This window comes from Rhinichthys klamathensis, unplaced genomic scaffold, assembly GCF_029890125.1.
Source record: "Rhinichthys klamathensis goyatoka isolate OS25496 unplaced genomic scaffold, OSU_Roscu_1.1 h1tg000557l_1, whole genome shotgun sequence".
Lineage (NCBI taxonomy): Eukaryota > Metazoa > Chordata > Actinopteri > Cypriniformes > Leuciscidae > Rhinichthys > Rhinichthys klamathensis.
The window spans coordinates 850,619-869,699 of record NW_026607025.1 but is presented as its reverse complement, the minus strand read 5'-3'; the positions used below and the strand labels follow the sequence as shown (position 1 = coordinate 869,699).

At 36.5% G+C, this 19,081-nt stretch overlaps 1 protein-coding gene across 1 annotated transcript in view; it reads left to right on the top strand.

Moving 5' to 3' along the window:
- The first annotated feature begins 5,831 nt into the window (after positions 1-5,831).
- Positions 5,832-19,081, top strand: part of LOC130073691 (mucin-2-like) — a 29,355-nt gene continuing 16,105 nt past the window's right edge. The window contains exons 1-27 of the mRNA XM_056239250.1: positions 5,832-5,923; positions 6,016-6,078; positions 6,407-6,439; positions 7,554-7,818; positions 8,185-8,299; positions 8,394-8,481; positions 8,783-8,862; positions 9,019-9,229; positions 9,588-9,713; positions 10,133-10,250; positions 10,347-10,485; positions 10,661-10,768; positions 10,905-10,974; positions 11,065-11,199; positions 11,318-11,476; positions 11,635-11,729; positions 11,824-11,953; positions 12,042-12,294; positions 12,572-12,612; positions 15,461-15,558; positions 15,772-15,923; positions 16,119-16,257; positions 17,217-17,324; positions 17,422-17,601; positions 17,693-17,932; positions 18,027-18,183; positions 18,857-18,988. Of these exons, the coding sequence (XP_056095225.1) occupies positions 5,833-5,923; positions 6,016-6,078; positions 6,407-6,439; positions 7,554-7,818; positions 8,185-8,299; positions 8,394-8,481; positions 8,783-8,862; positions 9,019-9,229; positions 9,588-9,713; positions 10,133-10,250; positions 10,347-10,485; positions 10,661-10,768; positions 10,905-10,974; positions 11,065-11,199; positions 11,318-11,476; positions 11,635-11,729; positions 11,824-11,953; positions 12,042-12,294; positions 12,572-12,612; positions 15,461-15,558; positions 15,772-15,923; positions 16,119-16,257; positions 17,217-17,324; positions 17,422-17,601; positions 17,693-17,932; positions 18,027-18,183; positions 18,857-18,988 (3,526 nt within the window). The 5' untranslated portion in view covers position 5,832. The remainder of the gene's footprint in view (positions 5,924-6,015; positions 6,079-6,406; positions 6,440-7,553; positions 7,819-8,184; positions 8,300-8,393; positions 8,482-8,782; positions 8,863-9,018; positions 9,230-9,587; positions 9,714-10,132; positions 10,251-10,346; positions 10,486-10,660; positions 10,769-10,904; positions 10,975-11,064; positions 11,200-11,317; positions 11,477-11,634; positions 11,730-11,823; positions 11,954-12,041; positions 12,295-12,571; positions 12,613-15,460; positions 15,559-15,771; positions 15,924-16,118; positions 16,258-17,216; positions 17,325-17,421; positions 17,602-17,692; positions 17,933-18,026; positions 18,184-18,856; positions 18,989-19,081) is intronic.

The following is a 19,081-nucleotide window of genomic DNA, read 5'->3' as shown; positions in this document are numbered from 1 at the left end:
AGGGGCGGATTTTATGTACATTTTGTGATGTCATTAAACCGGGAGGAGTGTCCTGTAGTCCCATACCAGCCGTTTGTTGTAGTCCTTAAAAAACGATTTCTTTAAAAGCAAATATCTTCCTTTTATTTGCTTTGAACTTTGAGCGCTGTAACTTTGCTGATGTTATTTATGCTCAAACAGCAACATTACACACTAAAGTTAGAAAAGTGAAAACATAATCAACCACCCTCTACATCTTGATGCTAAATGCTCTATGTAACTTTTCTACTAAAATTAATCCTTTTTTTATTGCCTGTGTGTGAAGGGGTTGTAATCACTCAATAAAATGATCCACTTGTCGAGTTTTGCTATTACCTCTGAAGGCCAGCATTCCTATTTCTATGGGTGCTTCTCATTTCTTATTTGTGCATCCTCGTTTCCTTTCCTCGCTTCCTTTCCTCGCGTCTCAGCTCCACCCCCTGTAGGACGCGAGGGAAGGCTGCAAGGAAAAAAAATGAGGATGGAGGAATTGAATGAAAGTTTTTTTACACATTGGAATACTTGATCACTCGAGCGTCACTTCACTGCGTCATCAGCAGTGCTCAAAGGATCTGCCCTTATGTTGTTAAAGTTTGTTTATTTAAGAAATTCATAATAAATATTGAAATATGTGAGTTGTGTGGTTTATGTAAACTACAAAAGTAAAGTATAAATTCAAATGATTGTGACAGATGTGAAGGGGGAGGAGAATTGATACGTGCGTCATGTTTAGTCGATAAAACTCTTCCGCAAAGGGTACACCTGTGTATCCTCGCTCATAGCTCCTCTGGAAGCCTCCTCACTCCTCGATCCTCGCCTCCTAGCGGTGCGATTAGAGAATTGAGATGTCCTTCAAGATAGCTGAGCTCGATTGGTTTCCGGGTCATAGGATGGAGGACGGAGGAGCGAGGAGACGAGGAGGGATATTGAGAAGCACCCACTGTGAAGTCTCCGGGTCGGATTTACCGCGAAATCCAACGGATGTGACGTGCATGCGCGCTCCCGAGCCTCTCTCCTTATATACAGTCTATTGTAGACGGTCAGGGAGTTACGTCCGGTTAAAGGCGCACGTTTTTCGGCTTATATCTCAGTCAATCTTTGATCAATATTCCCAAGACTCTAATCGTTCGTAGTGCTGGACGGGGCCTTTCGAACGAGCCCACCCCCGAGGTCCAACTCGCCCTGCTCCCCGAGTTATAGCCGTTCGAAATCGGGGGTCCCAGCGAACAGCGATCCGGTAGGGGGCATCCCCGAGGCCCGCCACTCTAGCGTTCGGGCAAGGGTTCCCCAGGGACCTCCTCCCCCGAATTTGAGCTCTCTGGGTCTTTGCGTTCCAGAGATACGAGCGATTTTCTTCTGAGATCGTGACGTCACCGGCGTCCGCAATTTTGCAGCGCGCCCGATGGTTTTCTGCTAATATCTCCGCGAAAACACCACCAAAAACTATGGAACTTATATGGTTCTTTTCAGCTCGACTAGATGGTCCCAACGAGCTCGGTGCTCGCCGAATCCGTCTAGTATTCGCCGAGATATTTGCGTAATAGACGGTATTGTCTATGAGTTCAAGCACGAGCGCTCTTGTAAAATTTGCTTGCAATCTGAAACATCACCACTAGAGGCCGCTAAAAGTTACATAGAGCACCTTTAAATTTAAATGCATATTTTTGAATTTGCTGCATTTTTAAACATTATTTGGGATTTTTACATTGTGACCAGGACAGGTTAAATTAAATGTAGCCTATTTTACAAGCATAGAGCATGTATTTAAAATAAAACTAAATAAATTATTTAAAAATAAAAGCAATGAATGTCCTGAGTATCCAGATTTTCTTTAGATGTAACTTTTCAAGTATTTTTATTTTGACGAATTTCTTTATTTTTAACGTAAAGAGGGCTTTTGTGTTTGTGTGTGTGTGTGTGTGTGGGGGGGGGGGGGGTGTACATATATATATATATATATATATATATATAGGCCTATATATAGTTTTTATTAGGAAACAATATTATTTAATATAATATATAAACATAACAATATATATATATATATAAATATTGTTTTTATATAGGCTATATGTAAAATACAATTGGTAAATGTTGGCTATGTGGCAAGTTAATCTCAGCCTGTTTGACATTGCGAAACTCATTATGATTCAGGACCTTCTGGATACGACAGCAAACAAAGAGTGTTTGAACATCTTTATAATTGATTAAATTTCGATAACACATTTGAAAACCAGATTTGCATTTCCTGAAGGAATTCCTGTAGACCTACCTTCTCGGAAGGCAGAAATCGTTTTTATGAATCACTATTGACACTTTCACAATGTTTGTGGGGTTTGTGCCTAGAGCACTATGGCCTACTTTGTACTTTTTGAATAATAATAATATTTAAAAAACTGTCAATTTCGCTTTATTCAATTTCCCGATATTAGGTAGACCTACACTGTCTTTTAAATTTAATTTTTTTAAAACAAACGCAAATTGATGTGCATTCAGCAAGCATCAATATTCAATCCCCATACATGACTTTAAATATAAGTAGGATGATGACAGAGAATCAACAAGGTAATGGAAAGGAAATGTTTAAACATCCAAATGTCTCTAGAGGCAACGACAAACATAGGTCGCATCTTCAATTAGTCGTAACGGGTTTCAGAGAATTAGGTTTCAAACATGTCAAACAGACCGTGACAAGGCTAGTATACACAGCTCTGCTGGAATGTAGATCAAATAATGGTCCTATAAATGTTTGGGTTAGCTTATAAAAGTTTTTGTATTTATGGCTTGTATTGTAGCGCTTATATTTTGAATTAATCAAAGACAGCGATTTGTGAACACATCAAATTTTGACATCAAGTACAATAACAACAAGAAAAGCTAAAAAAGAAAGACAATATTTTTTTTTTACATTTCCAGGGTTTTTAGAAGCAGAAGTCATAGTTGGGTAAACTCATAACCTATAGTGGTGAATGGAAACTACAACAATAGCCTATACCATAGCGTTTATATGAATTTGTAAAAGAGGTAAAAAAAAATATCGCGAGATTGATTACGTTGCAGAGAGAAAGATTTGCCATGTGATTAATTTGCCATCATTTCTGAAACATTAAGCAGCGTCAAAGTCCTTTTAGGCAAGTCATGCCACTCGGCCGCCATCTTGGCAACGCCTCCGGGCAGCTATTTCGGACTAACAAGACCAGGCTCCTATCTAAATGAATGGGCAGAGACCCAGAACTGCACTTTCACTGGTCACCGGGACATAAAAACTGCATGTATACAAACACTAATAAAATATGATAAAAATCGCTGAAAAAGTGTGATGACTTTGCCCCAAAATAAGGGTTAAAACGCCTTTTTCCCCACAGGTTATACTTTTACTACGCATGCGCAAGGGTTCTCTCGCTCTCTGTCGTGCGCGCGCTACTGCTCGCTCGCTCTAGATTCCGGGAGATTTGAACTAATTTGCGGTCATCAGGAAGCCGCTATCAATCTGCGGGAGACTCCCGGAACTTCCGGGAGACTTGGGATGTCTGATATTTACACAACTAACACATCAAATCTGCCGCCTTTTCAAACAGTAACATATTTTCCGCTGTCGCAAACCTCAACTGTGCGCATGCGTCGGTGGAACCAGACGATAGGCTTAAATGTTTTACGGCTTGACTGTTAAAAGCAGACGATTGGCTTTCCAGCGGGAGGGGCGGGGCATGTGCATACAACCGCCATCTTTGGCGTTACGGGTTTTCCCTATATAGTTGTATTAAGGATTGGGGAAGTGGCATGTCTCTATATAAATAGTCTCTGGCAGCGTTAACCATTTTTCTGTAATTTCATGCTAATAAAACACAAAGTATTATAAAGTGTTATAAATGTAGATTAATAAATGTGGAAATGCATCATCACAGTCTATGAGGGGTCCATCTCAGTTGTCATCAAATTTTTTCGACTTTTGTTGTTTCAGTGCCTCCTAAAAAAAATTGAAAATTGAAAAAAATAAAAATAATCCGGTGCCCATCCTAAATACGCAATAAAAAAATATGCGCACACACACCACAACTATGGAAGCTTGTTTCCGCCACAGAATTTAAAAAAGAAAAAAGAAATTGCGACTTTTTATCTCACAATTCTGACTTTTTTTCTCGCAATTGCAAGTGGACAGCTCGCAATTCTGACTTTTTTTAATTGCAAGATATAAACTCATGATTGCGAGGTATAAAGTCAGAATTCCTTGATTTTTTTTCTTCAGAATTGGACTTTACATCTCACAATCTGAGAAAAGTCAGAATTGTGAGTTATAAAGTCAGAATTGCGAGATATAAACTCAAACTATTGTGAGTTTATATCTCACAATTCTGACTTTTTTCCCTCACAATTGCGAGTTTAATTCTCGCAATTCTGACTTTTTTCTCAAAATTGCGAGAATTAAACTCCCAGTTGTGAGTTAAAAAAGTCAGAATTGTGAGATAAAGTCTCAATTATCTTTTATTCCGTGGCGGAAACAAGCTTCCATACTACCACGGAATAAATAAAAAACTAAAAGATAATTGTGACTTCTTTTCTCTCAATTGTGAGGTATAAACTCACAATTGCTAGTTATAATTTCAGAGTTGCGGGAAATAAACTTGCAATTGCGAATTTATATCTTTTAATTCTGACTTTTTTTCTTACAATTCGAAAAATGTTCTCACAATTGTGAGTTTATATCTCACATTTCTAAGAAAAATGTCAGAATTGTGAGTTTATATCACGCAATTCTAAAGAAAAAAGTCAGTCGCAATTGCATTTTTTATTTTTTATTCAGTGGCGAAACATTAGCGTCAACACCCGACGCATATTAACATTTGTTTAATAAATCCGCACACTGCAGTTTTGTTGTCTGCCACTTTAAATGCTATGAGCTCATTAAAAAAGGTGGATTCGGACTGAATGTCATTGTCGGTTTTTATCGTCCATTAGCTGAAAAAAAGTTCCGAAAGTGATTCCAACGAAATATCATTATCGTTATAGTTGTGGTGTGGACATCCCAATTAGAAGCTTTATAGTTATAGGCCTAGTTATCATCATTGGTGTGAATGGGACTTAAAGCCCTTCACTTAAAGCTGCACTATTATGCCTGCGATCATCACAACACCTGCTGTTTACAGAGGATTTGATGACTAATCATCCAGAAAGACGTCTAGGCTATTAATAATATAAATCTTACAAGTTAGTTTTATAGATTAAGCAACACATACAAGACAAACAAAATTCGATTTATTGTATTATGATAGTTATTTTTAAAGCAATGTCAAAATGAAAATGAAGAGATTGAAGCCACTTAATTTTAATAAAACAAATATATATATATATATATATAAACATGCAAAATTATAGAATTGATTGCTTGATTATCTTTTTAAAACTTAAAAAAAAAACTTTTTCCAGCAGATAACTTTATAACATATGCAAAGCACAAGGGTTTCGCAGATGCCTTAAATGTAAATGCAAGGTAGACATTTAGGGTGTGAATTTTACAGCGTGTTGAGCACCCAAGATACAATCAAACCAACCATCACATCCTTGTTTAATTTGAGATAATAACAGAGATAAACACTATTGTGAGTGACAGAAAGTGTTTTTTTTTGCCACCAGGGTTTGCATAAACAATGTTTATTCTCAAACACAGCTATTCTCATTCAATGGAAAGATAACATGCCATAATAATGCATAAGCCTGGGATCCACCTTCTGATCACAGAATAGGTGGTCCCAAAGTAAACTAAGAGCTAGTATATAAGAGCTAATGCGGACAGACAGCACACTTTAGCTCTTGAGGATGGATGTCTCCACAGGGACCGTGAGGATGTCCCAGATGTGGATGCTGAAATGGGTCGTTCTACTGGTGGGGCTGCAGTCCGTACAAGCAGGTTAGAAAAATAAAAAATGATCAGTTACTGATAAGAAACGCTCACAATATTAGCTACACAATATGACTGTATCTGTCTTTCTTTGTTTAAAGACTTTATGAGCGATTATGGAGGAATGGCAGATCCGGACTTTATGTGGCCAACAACAACAGCAGGTGAATATGGCATTATACTGTATGAGATGTACTAATTATTGATTCATAAAGAAACTATAAAGTAACACACTTATTAACAGATGCCAAATAGAACTAGTGCTTTATGTATGTCTAAATGGATATACACATTACACTTATGACACAAAAAGCATGTTCAAGTTTCGATTGATTTATTGAAGTATTATTCATGCAATTCAAACAGCCAAATCATTACAATTTAGCTAAGCTTTTTTTTATTTAGAGTGATTGTAGAATATTGTGAATGTAATTTTTCATTTTGAAGTATGTGACAAAAAATGACAACAGGTCTGTCTTTTTCTGTTTTTAGCATTCCCCACGACAAGTGTGCTGGTCACTACCGGTATGATGTTACTCTTTCTTTCTTTCTTTTTAATATAAATGCAAAAATATTTAAAGTGGTCATGACATGGATTTTTAAAAAATATATATATATTCCTTGAGGTTCCCTTATAATGTAAAAAAAAAAAAAAAAAAAACACATTTTTTTTTTTTACATCATGTGGAAAAGCAATTATTCTCCACCCTCATTTTGACCCTCTGTCAGAAATGTTCAGTTTTTAAGGGGCAGCTCTTTTAAGGCGTGTCAGTAAACGGCCACTGTTATGATTGGCTAATGTCATTGCATAGGAAACAGTATAAACACCCACTTGCTATTGCACGTGAGTAAGTGTTCAAAAAACATTATCCTTTTAAATCGTCATTTACAGACAAAGCATTATGAAATCATTTACTTACGGTCCGGTTTGTGATGCTGCAGTCAGATCCAATACAGTTTAGCTGCTTCATCTTTCAACAAAAGTTTCTTTGCGAACTCTTCATTACACGGTGCCTCGTTTACAAACATATAATCCTCCGGCGTGATTCGGAACGCCATTAAAAACGCGATGCTCACATACAGGGTAGGCCAGCGGGCAGGTGCGATGTTATATAACTATTCGTCAATGTCTTGCTCTGGAGGCAGGCATATGCAAATGTATTTGCCCGTGTGACATCACAGATCTCACAATATCCAAACGAGTCGTTTTTGGAGCTTGATTAAAATAAATTATCTGTTTATAATGAGGTGAATGTTTTAAGCTATGAAACTTGCAGGATGTTTTAATGATACAAAGACCTCTTATATGTCAAAAGATCAAGGCAAATTTGATTTCTCATGTTATGACCCCTTTAAAATGTTAGTATTAGTGTAGGCCTATACAACATTTTACACTTTAGGAGACTAAAAGATTTTTTGAGAGACAACTATATGTTATTCATTGGCTTATTCCCTCAAAAAGTAGGTGGTGCAATCAAATCATTGCTTAGTACGTATAAGCAATATTAGCACAACCAAATTTTGTTTGGTGCCACTAATGGCATAGAAATTATGCACTTCACCTTCAATTGTGTATTCAAGAGAAGTATTTAGTACAAATCACAATATGTATATTTATACGTTTTCTCTCTTGATTCAGTTGAAATGAATCCTGATCATCAGTCCACGATCTGCAGCACATGGGGAAATTTCCACTTCAAGACATTTGATGGTCATTTCTTTCAAGTGCCAGACACGTGCAACTACGTTCTGGCGGTGATGTGTGACAGCACAAATTCTGACTTTAACATCCAAATGCAAAGAGAGACTGTGAATGACTCAATCACTTTTAGCACAGTCACAATAAAGCTGGAGGGGACAGTCATCAAAATCACTAATGGAGACATCACTATGGGAGAAGAAATGTGAGTTCATTTGAGTACTATACAGCAAAAGCACACACATACATTTTCTTAATATGAGCATTTTTCATCTGGTATTTCAGTATTTTTATTTATTTAAATAAATAATACATAATTAAGAATATCTAAAAATACATTTCTTATTTTAAGCATAAATGTAACTACATTTTGTGAGATTTATGCTTTAAAGAATAAAATAATCAAAGGTGGGGTTAGAAAAAAAAAACTAATTCAATATATATATTCTCTTACAAAATATTTATCTTAACCAGTATTTCAACTAAATTTATTTTAAGTTTATGAAATTTTAGCTTGAAAAAACTTTTTCAGTAATGTTGACTTTTGTTTAATTTTGTATTGCTTTGACAGGGTGTCTGTTCCAACCTATAATAACGGAATTAAAATCGAGGGAAGTTCAACAAGTGTCAAGATCTCAAACAAACATGGAGTGACAGTCTTCTGGGAGGAAGACAACTCTCTAACGGTATGATTCAACATCTCTGTGTACACATCATTTTATCTTGAAGCTTGATCTCAGACTTCTGATATTAGAGTTGTTGTTATATGATGTTCCCCAGATTGAACTTCCTGAGAAGTATCAAGAACAGACCTGTGGACTTTGTGGAAACTACAATGGCATCAAGACTGATGATATCACTGTTCACGGTAAACCTGATGTCTTGAATTCATCAATGCCTAGATTTTCATATAAAGATTTAAATACAGCAAGTTAAGTGACCAATAGACACATACTGAATCTCTAAAAACTCCCATGCAAACAGTGAGGTAATAATTTTTTTTACATTTTTTTTTAACAAATGTAAAAAGATTGGGTCCAACTTTACCTTCCTAAAGGCTTAGAAGGGTCATCTTGAAGCCTAATTGGAAGTGTGTTGAGGCTTCCTGGTTGAGAACCACTGACTTAAAGATAGGTTTAGTGTAACATGTTCATCTGAATCCTTCTCAGGTTCGGCCACATGGAAGGTGTCCATATCGGCGGAAACCTGTGAGGAAGTTACACTTCAACCCACTGATCAGTGCAACCAGGTATGAGACAAAATCAATGTTGTTCTGTTGTTCAGATTTTGGGTGCCCTTTTAAAATAAAACAATGGGAAATTTCATATTAAATTCAACCATTTACTGATTGAAACATTGGTTGCAATGAGACAATCCTCTTAAATGATATATTTTCCCCCCCTAGACAAGTGTTTGCCAGCAGTATCTCCGCAGTCCAGGGTTTAGCGACTGTTACAATGTGATGGACATGGGTTCATTTGAAGAAGCCTGTGTGAACGACCTGTGTCAATGTTACGGCAATCACGACTGTCTCTGCAACACACTCACGGAGATTTCACGACAGTGCACACATGCTGGAGGAAATCCAGGAACATGGAGGACAGAGCAGCTCTGCCGTGAGTATCAGTTCTGGAACATGACATTAGTTATGATGGAGAGAAAAATGTAAGTTCTCTAACTTAAGAGAACAGTTCACCCAAGAATGAAACACGTTTATTTTCTCACAAATAAATAAAGGTTTTTAAGAAGACACCCGGAATATTATCTAATAATATAAAACTGCCTAAAATAACACAAAAAACTAATAAAAAAGTAAGCTTTTGAAGTAGACACTTCCACATAATTATATTTTCTGCATTGATGTGTTACCTTTTTAGCAGGAGGGCAATTGTAGGGCAAGTAAATACAGAAAAAAATGCTCTGTTTCTTATAACAAATGTTATAAAATGTTTCATATGTTCTTCTGTGGAGCAGCAAAGACATGTCCTCTAAACATGCAATACCTGGAGTGTGGAAGTCCATGCAAGAACACCTGCAAAGATCCAAACGCAAGTCTAATGTGTAACGAACACTGTGTGGACGGCTGTTTCTGCCCTGAAGGTAACAATTTAAAATAGGTAACAGTTTATAGCTGAAGATTTTTTTGAAAGAAGTCTCTTATGCTCACCAAGGCTGCATTTTTATATTAAAAATACAGTAATATTGTGAAATAGTGTTACAACTACTTTTTTCAGGATTCTTTGATGAATAATGTTCAAAAGCGCAGCATTATTTTGAAATAGAAATATTTTGTAACATTATAAATATCTTTACTGTCATTTTTTAATTATTAAATACATCCTTGCTGAATGAAAGTATTCATTTATTTTTCTTACTGACCCCGGACTGTTGAACTGTAGTGTATAATCAATGAATGTCAGCATGTACAGACTCTAAATGAACTCATCAGCTCTCAAAAATATATATCTGATGCCCTAGAAAACACATTTACGCAATTGTTTGGCTTTCTTTATGTAAAGGCACCGTGGAAGACGACATTGGTCAGAGTGGATGTGTTCCTGTGAACCAGTGCCCATGTGATCACGATGGCACAGTATATCAATCAGGAGAGTCTTACAAACAAGCTTGTAAAAAATGGTAATATTTTTATTAAAATATTTAAGTCACATTCAAATTCATATACATTTACCGGTATACATTTCCCCATGCTAACACTGCTGTGTTCTGTGTCAGTGTGTGTGACGCGGGACACTGGACCTGTACACACCGGGAATGTCCCGGAATCTGCTCTGTTGTGGGAGGGTCTCACGTCACCACTTATGATGGAAAGAGCTTCACCTTCAGCGGGAACTGTGACTACATCCTCACTAAGGTCTGTCAGGATATCAGATGACCCACAGATATTTTCTGTCAGGGCGAGATCAATGAAAGTCTTCACTTGTACTCTTAATCACATGGTTTATTTAAAAATCAGGAAAGCGGGTGCATTAAAATTTAGATTGAATCATTATGTAAAATGTGGATGTTCTGACCTTTTTTTATTCCAGCACTCTAATGACAGTGATATTGCTGTCGTGGGAAATCTGGCAGTGTGTGATCCGGCCCGAACAGACACATGTCTAAATTCAGTGACCCTTGTCATCTCAGGGACCACTGTAAGTACTGGGTTTAAATAATTATAAATAATTGAATAATTCTTGCTAATAATAATACTAATACTGACTACAATGAGCAATAATAATACAGTCTTAATAATAATATATCTTTCTTGATGTTCTATCAATAAAACAGATTAGTTTCTCCTCCATTGGAACTGTTGCAGTGAATGGAATCAGTCCAAATGTGCTTCCTGCTACCATAGGTGGGTTTTTACAAATATATGGGAACTTTTTATTTTGTCATCATTACATATAAAAAATAACTTCCTTTTTCAATAATTTTGTTGTCCCAGGTCCTGTGAGCATCTTCCAGCCCTCTTCCTCCTTCATTATTGCTGATATGAAGAGTCTTCGTCTAGAGATCCAGTTGGCTCCAGTCATGCAGTTGTATATTGTAGCCAGCACTGAAGAGAAAGGAAAAATGAGTGGTAAGTTGGAAAAAATATACTGCAGATTTTAAATATGTGTATTGTTTTCTGAAAAAGTCATTTTTTATTTGTAGGAAATAGATTTCTAATGAACTACTTTTAACCATGTTGCTCTCAGGTCTCTGTGGAAACTATAACGACGTCCAAACAGACGACTTTAAAACTGGATCAGGCATGGTAGAGGGCACACCAACCAACTTTGTCAACTTTTGGAAACACACTTGTCCAGATCTTGAAATCACATTTGACAACCCCTGCAGCCTGAATATGGACACAGGTGCTTACTGCATTAAATAAGAACAACACGCTCACAATATTCATGTTACAGTGATAATTTCATTGTTTTCTTGACATAGTAGAAAAAAATCACTACATTTTCAATTCTGCCGCGCTAAACAAAATAAACAAGCAAATCTCCTGTTTTTGTTCTCGTAGAGAAACTTGCGAAAGACTGGTGTTCCCGTCTCACAAACCCAAATGGGACCTTTTCCACATGTCACTCAGAAATAGATCCTGAGATGTACTACCAAGTAAGTCTTTGTACATAAAACACTCTTCTCTTTTGAAATGTACTGTGCAATTGTGCTCCTTAATGCATGCATTCAATCTGTTTTTTCTTTGCAGTGGTGCGTCTATGACACGTGCAAGTGTGCAGATATTAAAAAGTGTATGTGTGCGGCCGTGTCCACTTATGCCCACGCATGTGCTGCCAAAGGAGTCATTCTCCAGGGCTGGATGGATTCAGAACCCTGTGGTGAGAACATTATAAAGTACACATTCAAACAAATATTTATATGTGTACTCTGTTTCAAATTAGCCTCTGTTTGTCTCTTGCTATATAGACATGATTTCAAAGTGTCCAGAAAACATGAAGTACTCCTACAGCGTGAAAAGCTGTGGAAGCACCTGCCGTTCTCTCAGTGTACATGATAACACCTGCCAAGGGTCCTTCACACCTGTAGACGGCTGTGTCTGTCCTGTGGGAACATACCTCAACGAAGCCGGCAGCTGTGTACATGCTGACCAGTGTCCTTGTTACTATGAGAACCAAGCCATAGAGCCATCAGCAGTGTACTACAAAGATGGTTCTAAATGGTATAAATAGCAGTTTAACATATGCATAATGTATCCATTAACTTTTTTTCTTTACCATTTTTAAACAGTTTTTTTTTACCCTCACTCAATAGCCCTGTACTGCCAAATTAAAAATATTTTTTTTAAATTAGAAGCATAATAATTGCTGCAAAATGCCGTTTAAAATGATTTTAGATGTAGCATGTCCCAAAAGCATACACCCATATAACAATAACCTGCATTATAAACTCTTGATAGTGGATTTTTAGTAATTTATGCACTGTTTTGTCAAATACAGCACCTGTGACCTTGGCATATTGCAGTGCTCCAGTCAAGCAGGTGAGCTAAAACTAGTTCTTCCACAATATACCACCTTCTTTGCTCAAATTTGTTTGAACTTTGCTCAAATTGTATGGACTTTGTCAAATCAGAAGTTATCATGATAGGAGATTTTAATATTGATATTCGAAAAACTGACCGTTCTGGCTATAAGGCTTTAATGAACTTTTGTCGCTCATTTAGTTTACATCAGCTGATCAAAGAACCAACACTTGTCTGTTCTTCCACTCAAACTATTATTGACCTTGTTTTAGTGTCAGAAAAGGCTAGGATAACAGAAAGTGGGGTAATTAATTATGGACTGAGTGATCATTCTATTGTTTTCTGTACTCGAAAGATCAAGAAAGCAGTGCTCAATTGTCATAGCTCTATAAGAATCAGGTCGATGAAAAGGTATAGTAAAGAAGCACTTGATGATTGCCTGAATTTTATAAACTGGTCTGCTGTGTTGCAATTTAAGGAAGTTGATAAAGCATGGTGCTCTTTTAAATGTATGTTTTTAGAAGTTGTAGACAAAGTAGCCCCTTTTAAAGTAATAAGAGTTAAACAGAGGACAGAACCCTGGATAAATGATGAAATTCTCGAGTCAATTAGGATGAGAAACAAGAAGTATGATATATTCAAGAAAAACAAGGATGATCAGAATTGGGCAGAGTACAAAAAGGTGAGAAATGAAGTGAGTAGATTAGTGGTCAATGGCAAAAAGGCCTATTTTAATGAGAAAATTGTACAATATAGAAATGATTCAAGTAAGTTATGGAAGTCCCTCAAGCAGCTTGGCTATAGTAACAGGTTGAAAACAAAAACTAGGAACATAACTCTTGATTTGGGGAACAATGTCACAGCAGAAAAGGTGACAGTGGCAGATAGTTTTAACAACTATTTCTCATCAGTTGCTAGTAAACTGGTAGAAAAACTACCTGTCCAGTCTGGGCAGTACGGTGAATGTCACATCTTTGACTTTTACTCTCAGCAAGAGGTCAAAGCAGACGGCTTCTCTTTTGAAAAGGTGTCAGAGGCAGTTGTACTTGAGAAGCTTAAAAACCTAAATAGTTTAAAAGCTACTGGCCTTGACAATATTCCATCTAGATTCTTAAGAGATGCTGCTAAGGTTATAACCCCATGTATCACCCATATCATAAACATGTCTATTGAGCAAGGATATTTTCCTAATGATTTCAAGCTTGCCAGAGTCATTCCACTTTACAAGAAAGGGAGTAAATTAGACCATGGAAACTATAGACCTGTTTCTATTCTGTGTAGTCTGTCAAAGATAATTGAAAAAATTATTTATGAACAGATTGACAAATACTTAGCATCACACAATCTACTCTATGAGTTACAGTCTGGCTTTCGCAAATCACATTCCACTGACACCTGTTTATTGTATTTAACGGACCACATTAGGAGGGAGGTAGATAAAGGGAATTTTTGTGGTATGGTCATGTTAGACCTACAGAGGGCCTTTGATACCGTTGACCATGATATTTTGGTACGCAAATTAAAAGCCATTGGTTTTAATGACTTAGCAGTCAGATGGGTGAGTTCTTATCTGAAGGATAGGAAGCAGGTGGTGGATATTGGAGGAACAATGTCTCAACCACAATATATAGAATGTGGGGTTCCTCAAGGGAGTGTCTTGGGCCCACTTTTATTTCTTCTATATATAAATGACCTTAAGTCTGTATGTTCATGTGATCTTTTTTTTATATGCAGATGATTCTGCATTATTGGTTTCACATAAAGATAAGAGCATAGTTGAAAGAACTCTCAGTGCAGAACTATCAAAAGTCAGCGGGTGGATGTCAGACAATAAGCTATCACTTCACTTAGGAAAAACGGAAGCCATATTGTTTGGGTCAAAAATAAAATTGAGAAGATCCCCTGGTTTTAAGGTTTTAGTTGGAGATAGTGAGATTAATGTAAAGGACTCAGTTAGTTACCTGGGTTGTGTGCTGGACTGCCACTTGTCTGGAGTGGGCCAAGCGCAAAAGGTGCTTACCAAGGTAAATCAAAGAGTACGTTTCTTGTCCAGAATCTCAAAGTTTTTGGACAAAAAAGCAATGTTAACTCTGGCAAGTGCTCTAATTCAGCCTTATTTTGATTACGCGTGTTGCTCTTGGTACAATGGAGTTTTAAAGCACCTGAAACATAGGCTTCAGACTGCTCAAAATAGGGTTATAAGGCTTATTTTGAACCTCCCTGTGAGATCTCATCTTGATATTTCTCATTTTGAGTCTATAAGGTGGTTAAATGTAAAAGACAGTCTCGCAGATTCACCTGTGCATGGTACATAGGACTGTGCATGGGAATGTCCCCAAATATTTGAATCATTATTTTAATAGAGTTAGAGATGTTCACTGTTACTCCACCAGGGGCAGCTCTACGGATTTTGTACCTCCTAGAGTTAAGAGTCATTTAGGTAAAGAGTCATTTTTGTATGTAGCAATAAGTTTGTGGAACAGGTTGCCAGGAAATCTAAAGATGACTAGAAGTTTAGTAGGTTTTAAGCTGGCACAAAAAAATGGCTCAGATGTCAAACTTAGTATGATAATATTTTATGGTTTTGTCTTGATGGTTATAGTTAATATATATATGGATGTGATGATTGATGCTTGATTTGTTGCCACTTGTTCTGCCGCCTCCCTTAGGGCTTTATTGTGTTATCCTGACTTTGTTTTTGTTTTGTTTTTTATATACGGTGCAAAGATGTATCGTATTTAAAAAAAAAAGGGTAAAAAAAAATCAATCAAATAAAATCAATCACTTCTAAATTCAAACTTGAGGCATCACTCGTATGATGTGGGCTAATTTTCTGCATCTATATATGTGCTTGTTGTGTTTTTAGACTGTGTGGCTCCGATGACATTCTTCAAATGCTCATATCCTGGAGAAAAAGGGATAGAGTGTCAGAGGACATGTGAGAAACAAGACCCAAATAACTGCGTGAGTTGGGACGGATGGGTGGATGAATGGAATACATGAAAAAGAGGATGAATGAAATGAAAAGTCACAGCAGTTTTGACTGGAAAAATTCAAATGCAGGCATTCTCACAACAGTTCTAAATGGCATCTATAGATAATATGAAATGGAAAATCTTGTAATACGTTAGAAGTTTGCAGGGAAAAGTTGGTTTAACAATTTTGTCTTGTCAATAGGTGAGCACAGGGTGTGTATCAGGGTGTATGTGTCCAGACGGCCTTCTAGCTGATGGCAATGGTGGGTGTGTGGAGAGGGAAAAATGTAATTGTACCCACAATGGAGTCTCCTATTCTCCTGGGAGCCAAGTTCAGCAGGACTGTAACACCTGGTGAGCCAATCACAACTCTTATAACCCATGTTATCATGCCATCCCTGTTTTATCATTTTACATCTACAGTACCTGTCAAATGTTTGGACACAAATCTACTGTTTACTGTTACCTAAAACTAAAATAATTTTCTATAACTGCAATAAAGCTATCATTGGATCAGTATTTATTTGTGAATTGTTCTCTATATTTCAGCACATGCACAAACGGGATGTGGAGTTGTACAGAAAAGGCATGCTACAGCACCTGTACCATCTACGGTGAAGGTCATTTCAAGACTTTTGATGGCAAGAAATATGCCTTCCACGGAGACTGTAAACACACCTTAGCCCATGTATGTTTGACTCTGCCAATGAAAAAAAAATCTATTTACAGATATCTAACAAATACCAGTTACTATTATATCTGCAAAAGCACTAAGAATAATATGAAAGAATCATATGAAAAAAAGGCTCAAAGGAACCCATGCAGTATATTACTGTAATATTAAAGTGGTTTGTATACAAACATTTAAATTGTACATAAGGCATTTTTAACAATAACAAAGTATTAATATTTTTTATATAATTCGTTATACTCCAATTCTACGTTTATTGTTTTTATGTTTTCATTATGGATTTATTCAAATATTAAAGAATAGGTTAAGAAAATTGATATGTAAATATCCTGCATATATTTAGCAAAATGCTCTTACTGTTCATTTTTCTAGCTAACTATTGAGTTATGGTCAGTAAATGGCTTTTCCGAGGTAAATGTTACATTACGTTACGTGACATTGTTTACTTTACACCCTCTGTTGTATTGACGTCTTTCCGAGGTTAAAACACTGACTGAGCGATTACATAAAAACATTAAACATTTTGGAAAATTGTACTGTATGTTTCAACATATAAGGTATGTTGAAACATACAGCACAATTTTCCGAAATTTTTAATGTTTTTATGTAATCGCTGATGTTAATTCTATCAAAGCACATTCAAGTTTTAAAAAAAAAGTTTTTAAAGTTTTAAATGTATTGTTTTAATTTCGTATTAAAAGCAACAGATTTTGAAAACTAAGACTTTGTCTCATATCAAAAGTAATTTGGATCGATCCTTGTGAAATAAGAATGGAAATTGTACATCAAAATGAGAATTGATTAAAATCGCGAAATCAATATTTTCAACCAAGCCCTGATGGAAATTGGAAAACATAACTTTTTATATAAATTAGACAGATGAAATGCATATGAGGGTTAATTATATGGGGCATTATAATCTGGAACATATTTTATTATGTGTGTAACCCCTCTAGGATTATTGCGGTACAAACGTCTATCCCTCCTTCCGGCTGGTCACAGAGAACATCCCCTGCTCCACCGCCAACACTATTTGCTCCAAGACCATCCATCTGTTCTTTGGGGTGAGGTTATTTCATAGCTCAGAGTGAGCACAGGTTTATTAGTAAAGCATCCTAAAATGCAATAGATATTGTGTCACTAACTATTCAAATCCCACAGAGATACGAGATGATTTTATCTGAGGAGGATGGAGTGAAAGTTGTTGAAAGCAATGGCACAGATTACAGATATAAAATCCATTCTGTGGTCCTATATATGGTCATAGAAGTCGAAGATCTTTTGAATTTGATCTGGGACACTAAAACGAGTGTGATGATCCAACTCCATCCCAAATTAAAGGTATGCATTCCTTAAAGGTACACTCGTACACAAGAACCTTCTACCCTTTGTTCACTTACTCACCTAAACATCCACATGTTCTCTATGGCAGGGCAAGGTGTGTGGACTGTGTGGAAACTTTGATGGCAATGCGAATAATGACTTTATGAAGCTCAATGGAGAAGTGGTGACGGATCCAGAGGAATTTGGGAATAGCTGGAAGGTGGATGCCAGCTGCCCAGATGTGACAAACGTGAAGCATCCTTGTGACGCACATCCAAACCGGCGTTCCTGGGCTGAAAAAAAATGCGGAATAATTTTGGGCCCTGACTTTCAAGACTGCCATGCACCTGTAAGTAACAATTAACAACTTGCGGACAAAATCAAGCCTTGTTCAAGTTAGGTTCAGTCTAGTGTAGCTGTGTGTCTGATTTTCCTGTCTGCAGGTGGACTCTGGCCCATACTATGAAGCGTGTGTAAGGGACGCCTGTGCATGTGACAGCGGAGGTGACTGTGATTGTCTCTGTACCGCAGTGGCAGCTTATGCTGCTGAATGCCGTAAAAAAGGAGTTTGTGTGGCATGGAGGAAGCCACACTTTTGCCGTAAGTTCAAGTATAGTGTAAATTATTTATTTTGCCTATAAACATAGACTGCAACCAATGTACTTGAAGAGGAATGCATTTACTGTACTCCACTGAGTGATTACAAACACATGTCATGCCATCTACTATAAATTTAAATTTTTTCTTCAATTACTGGCACTTCTAGAAAATGATCCCATAGTCTTGCTAAGGCAAATTTCATAGCTAGCATTGTATTTAAATACACACAATTAAGTAATAATTAACTTTTTTTGACATAATTTTTCAAATATATAACTTTATTGGAAATTAGACACAATAGAAATGTAATTTATTTTTCCCTGATTTTTCCTTTTCTTCACACATGTCCAATACAGTATTCCATATCAGACATGTTCTTCAGTGACACATTTTTCTCCTTGGTAACCAAGAACAAAAGAGCAAAATTGTTGGTCATAAATGATGCTACAACTGATTTCACATAATACATATTGATAAATATAACATTCGATCATAGTTTTTAAAATGTAATATTTTTTGATGGATTTAAAGATTTATTTATTTTTGTCTGGAACAAGGAAACGATAAAATTTAAAGTTAATAAAAAAAGATTAAAAAAACAAACATTTACAAGACCAATTTAAATAACTCTCAAATAAAGACATTTTCCTGACTCAAGTGATTGTTCTTGCAGCTGTATTCTGTGAGTACTACAACAACCCTCCCATTGAATGTGAGTGGCACTACGGAACCTGTGGATCGACCTGCATGAAAACCTGCAAAAACCGCTCAGGAACTTGCTCTGATCAAATTCCTCCCCTTGAGGGTAAGAATTTAAAATTTTAACATTTTGAAAATCTGCAGTATAGTGTGTCCCAGAGAAAAAAAGTATGTTACCTACTATGTATTTTAGGTACCC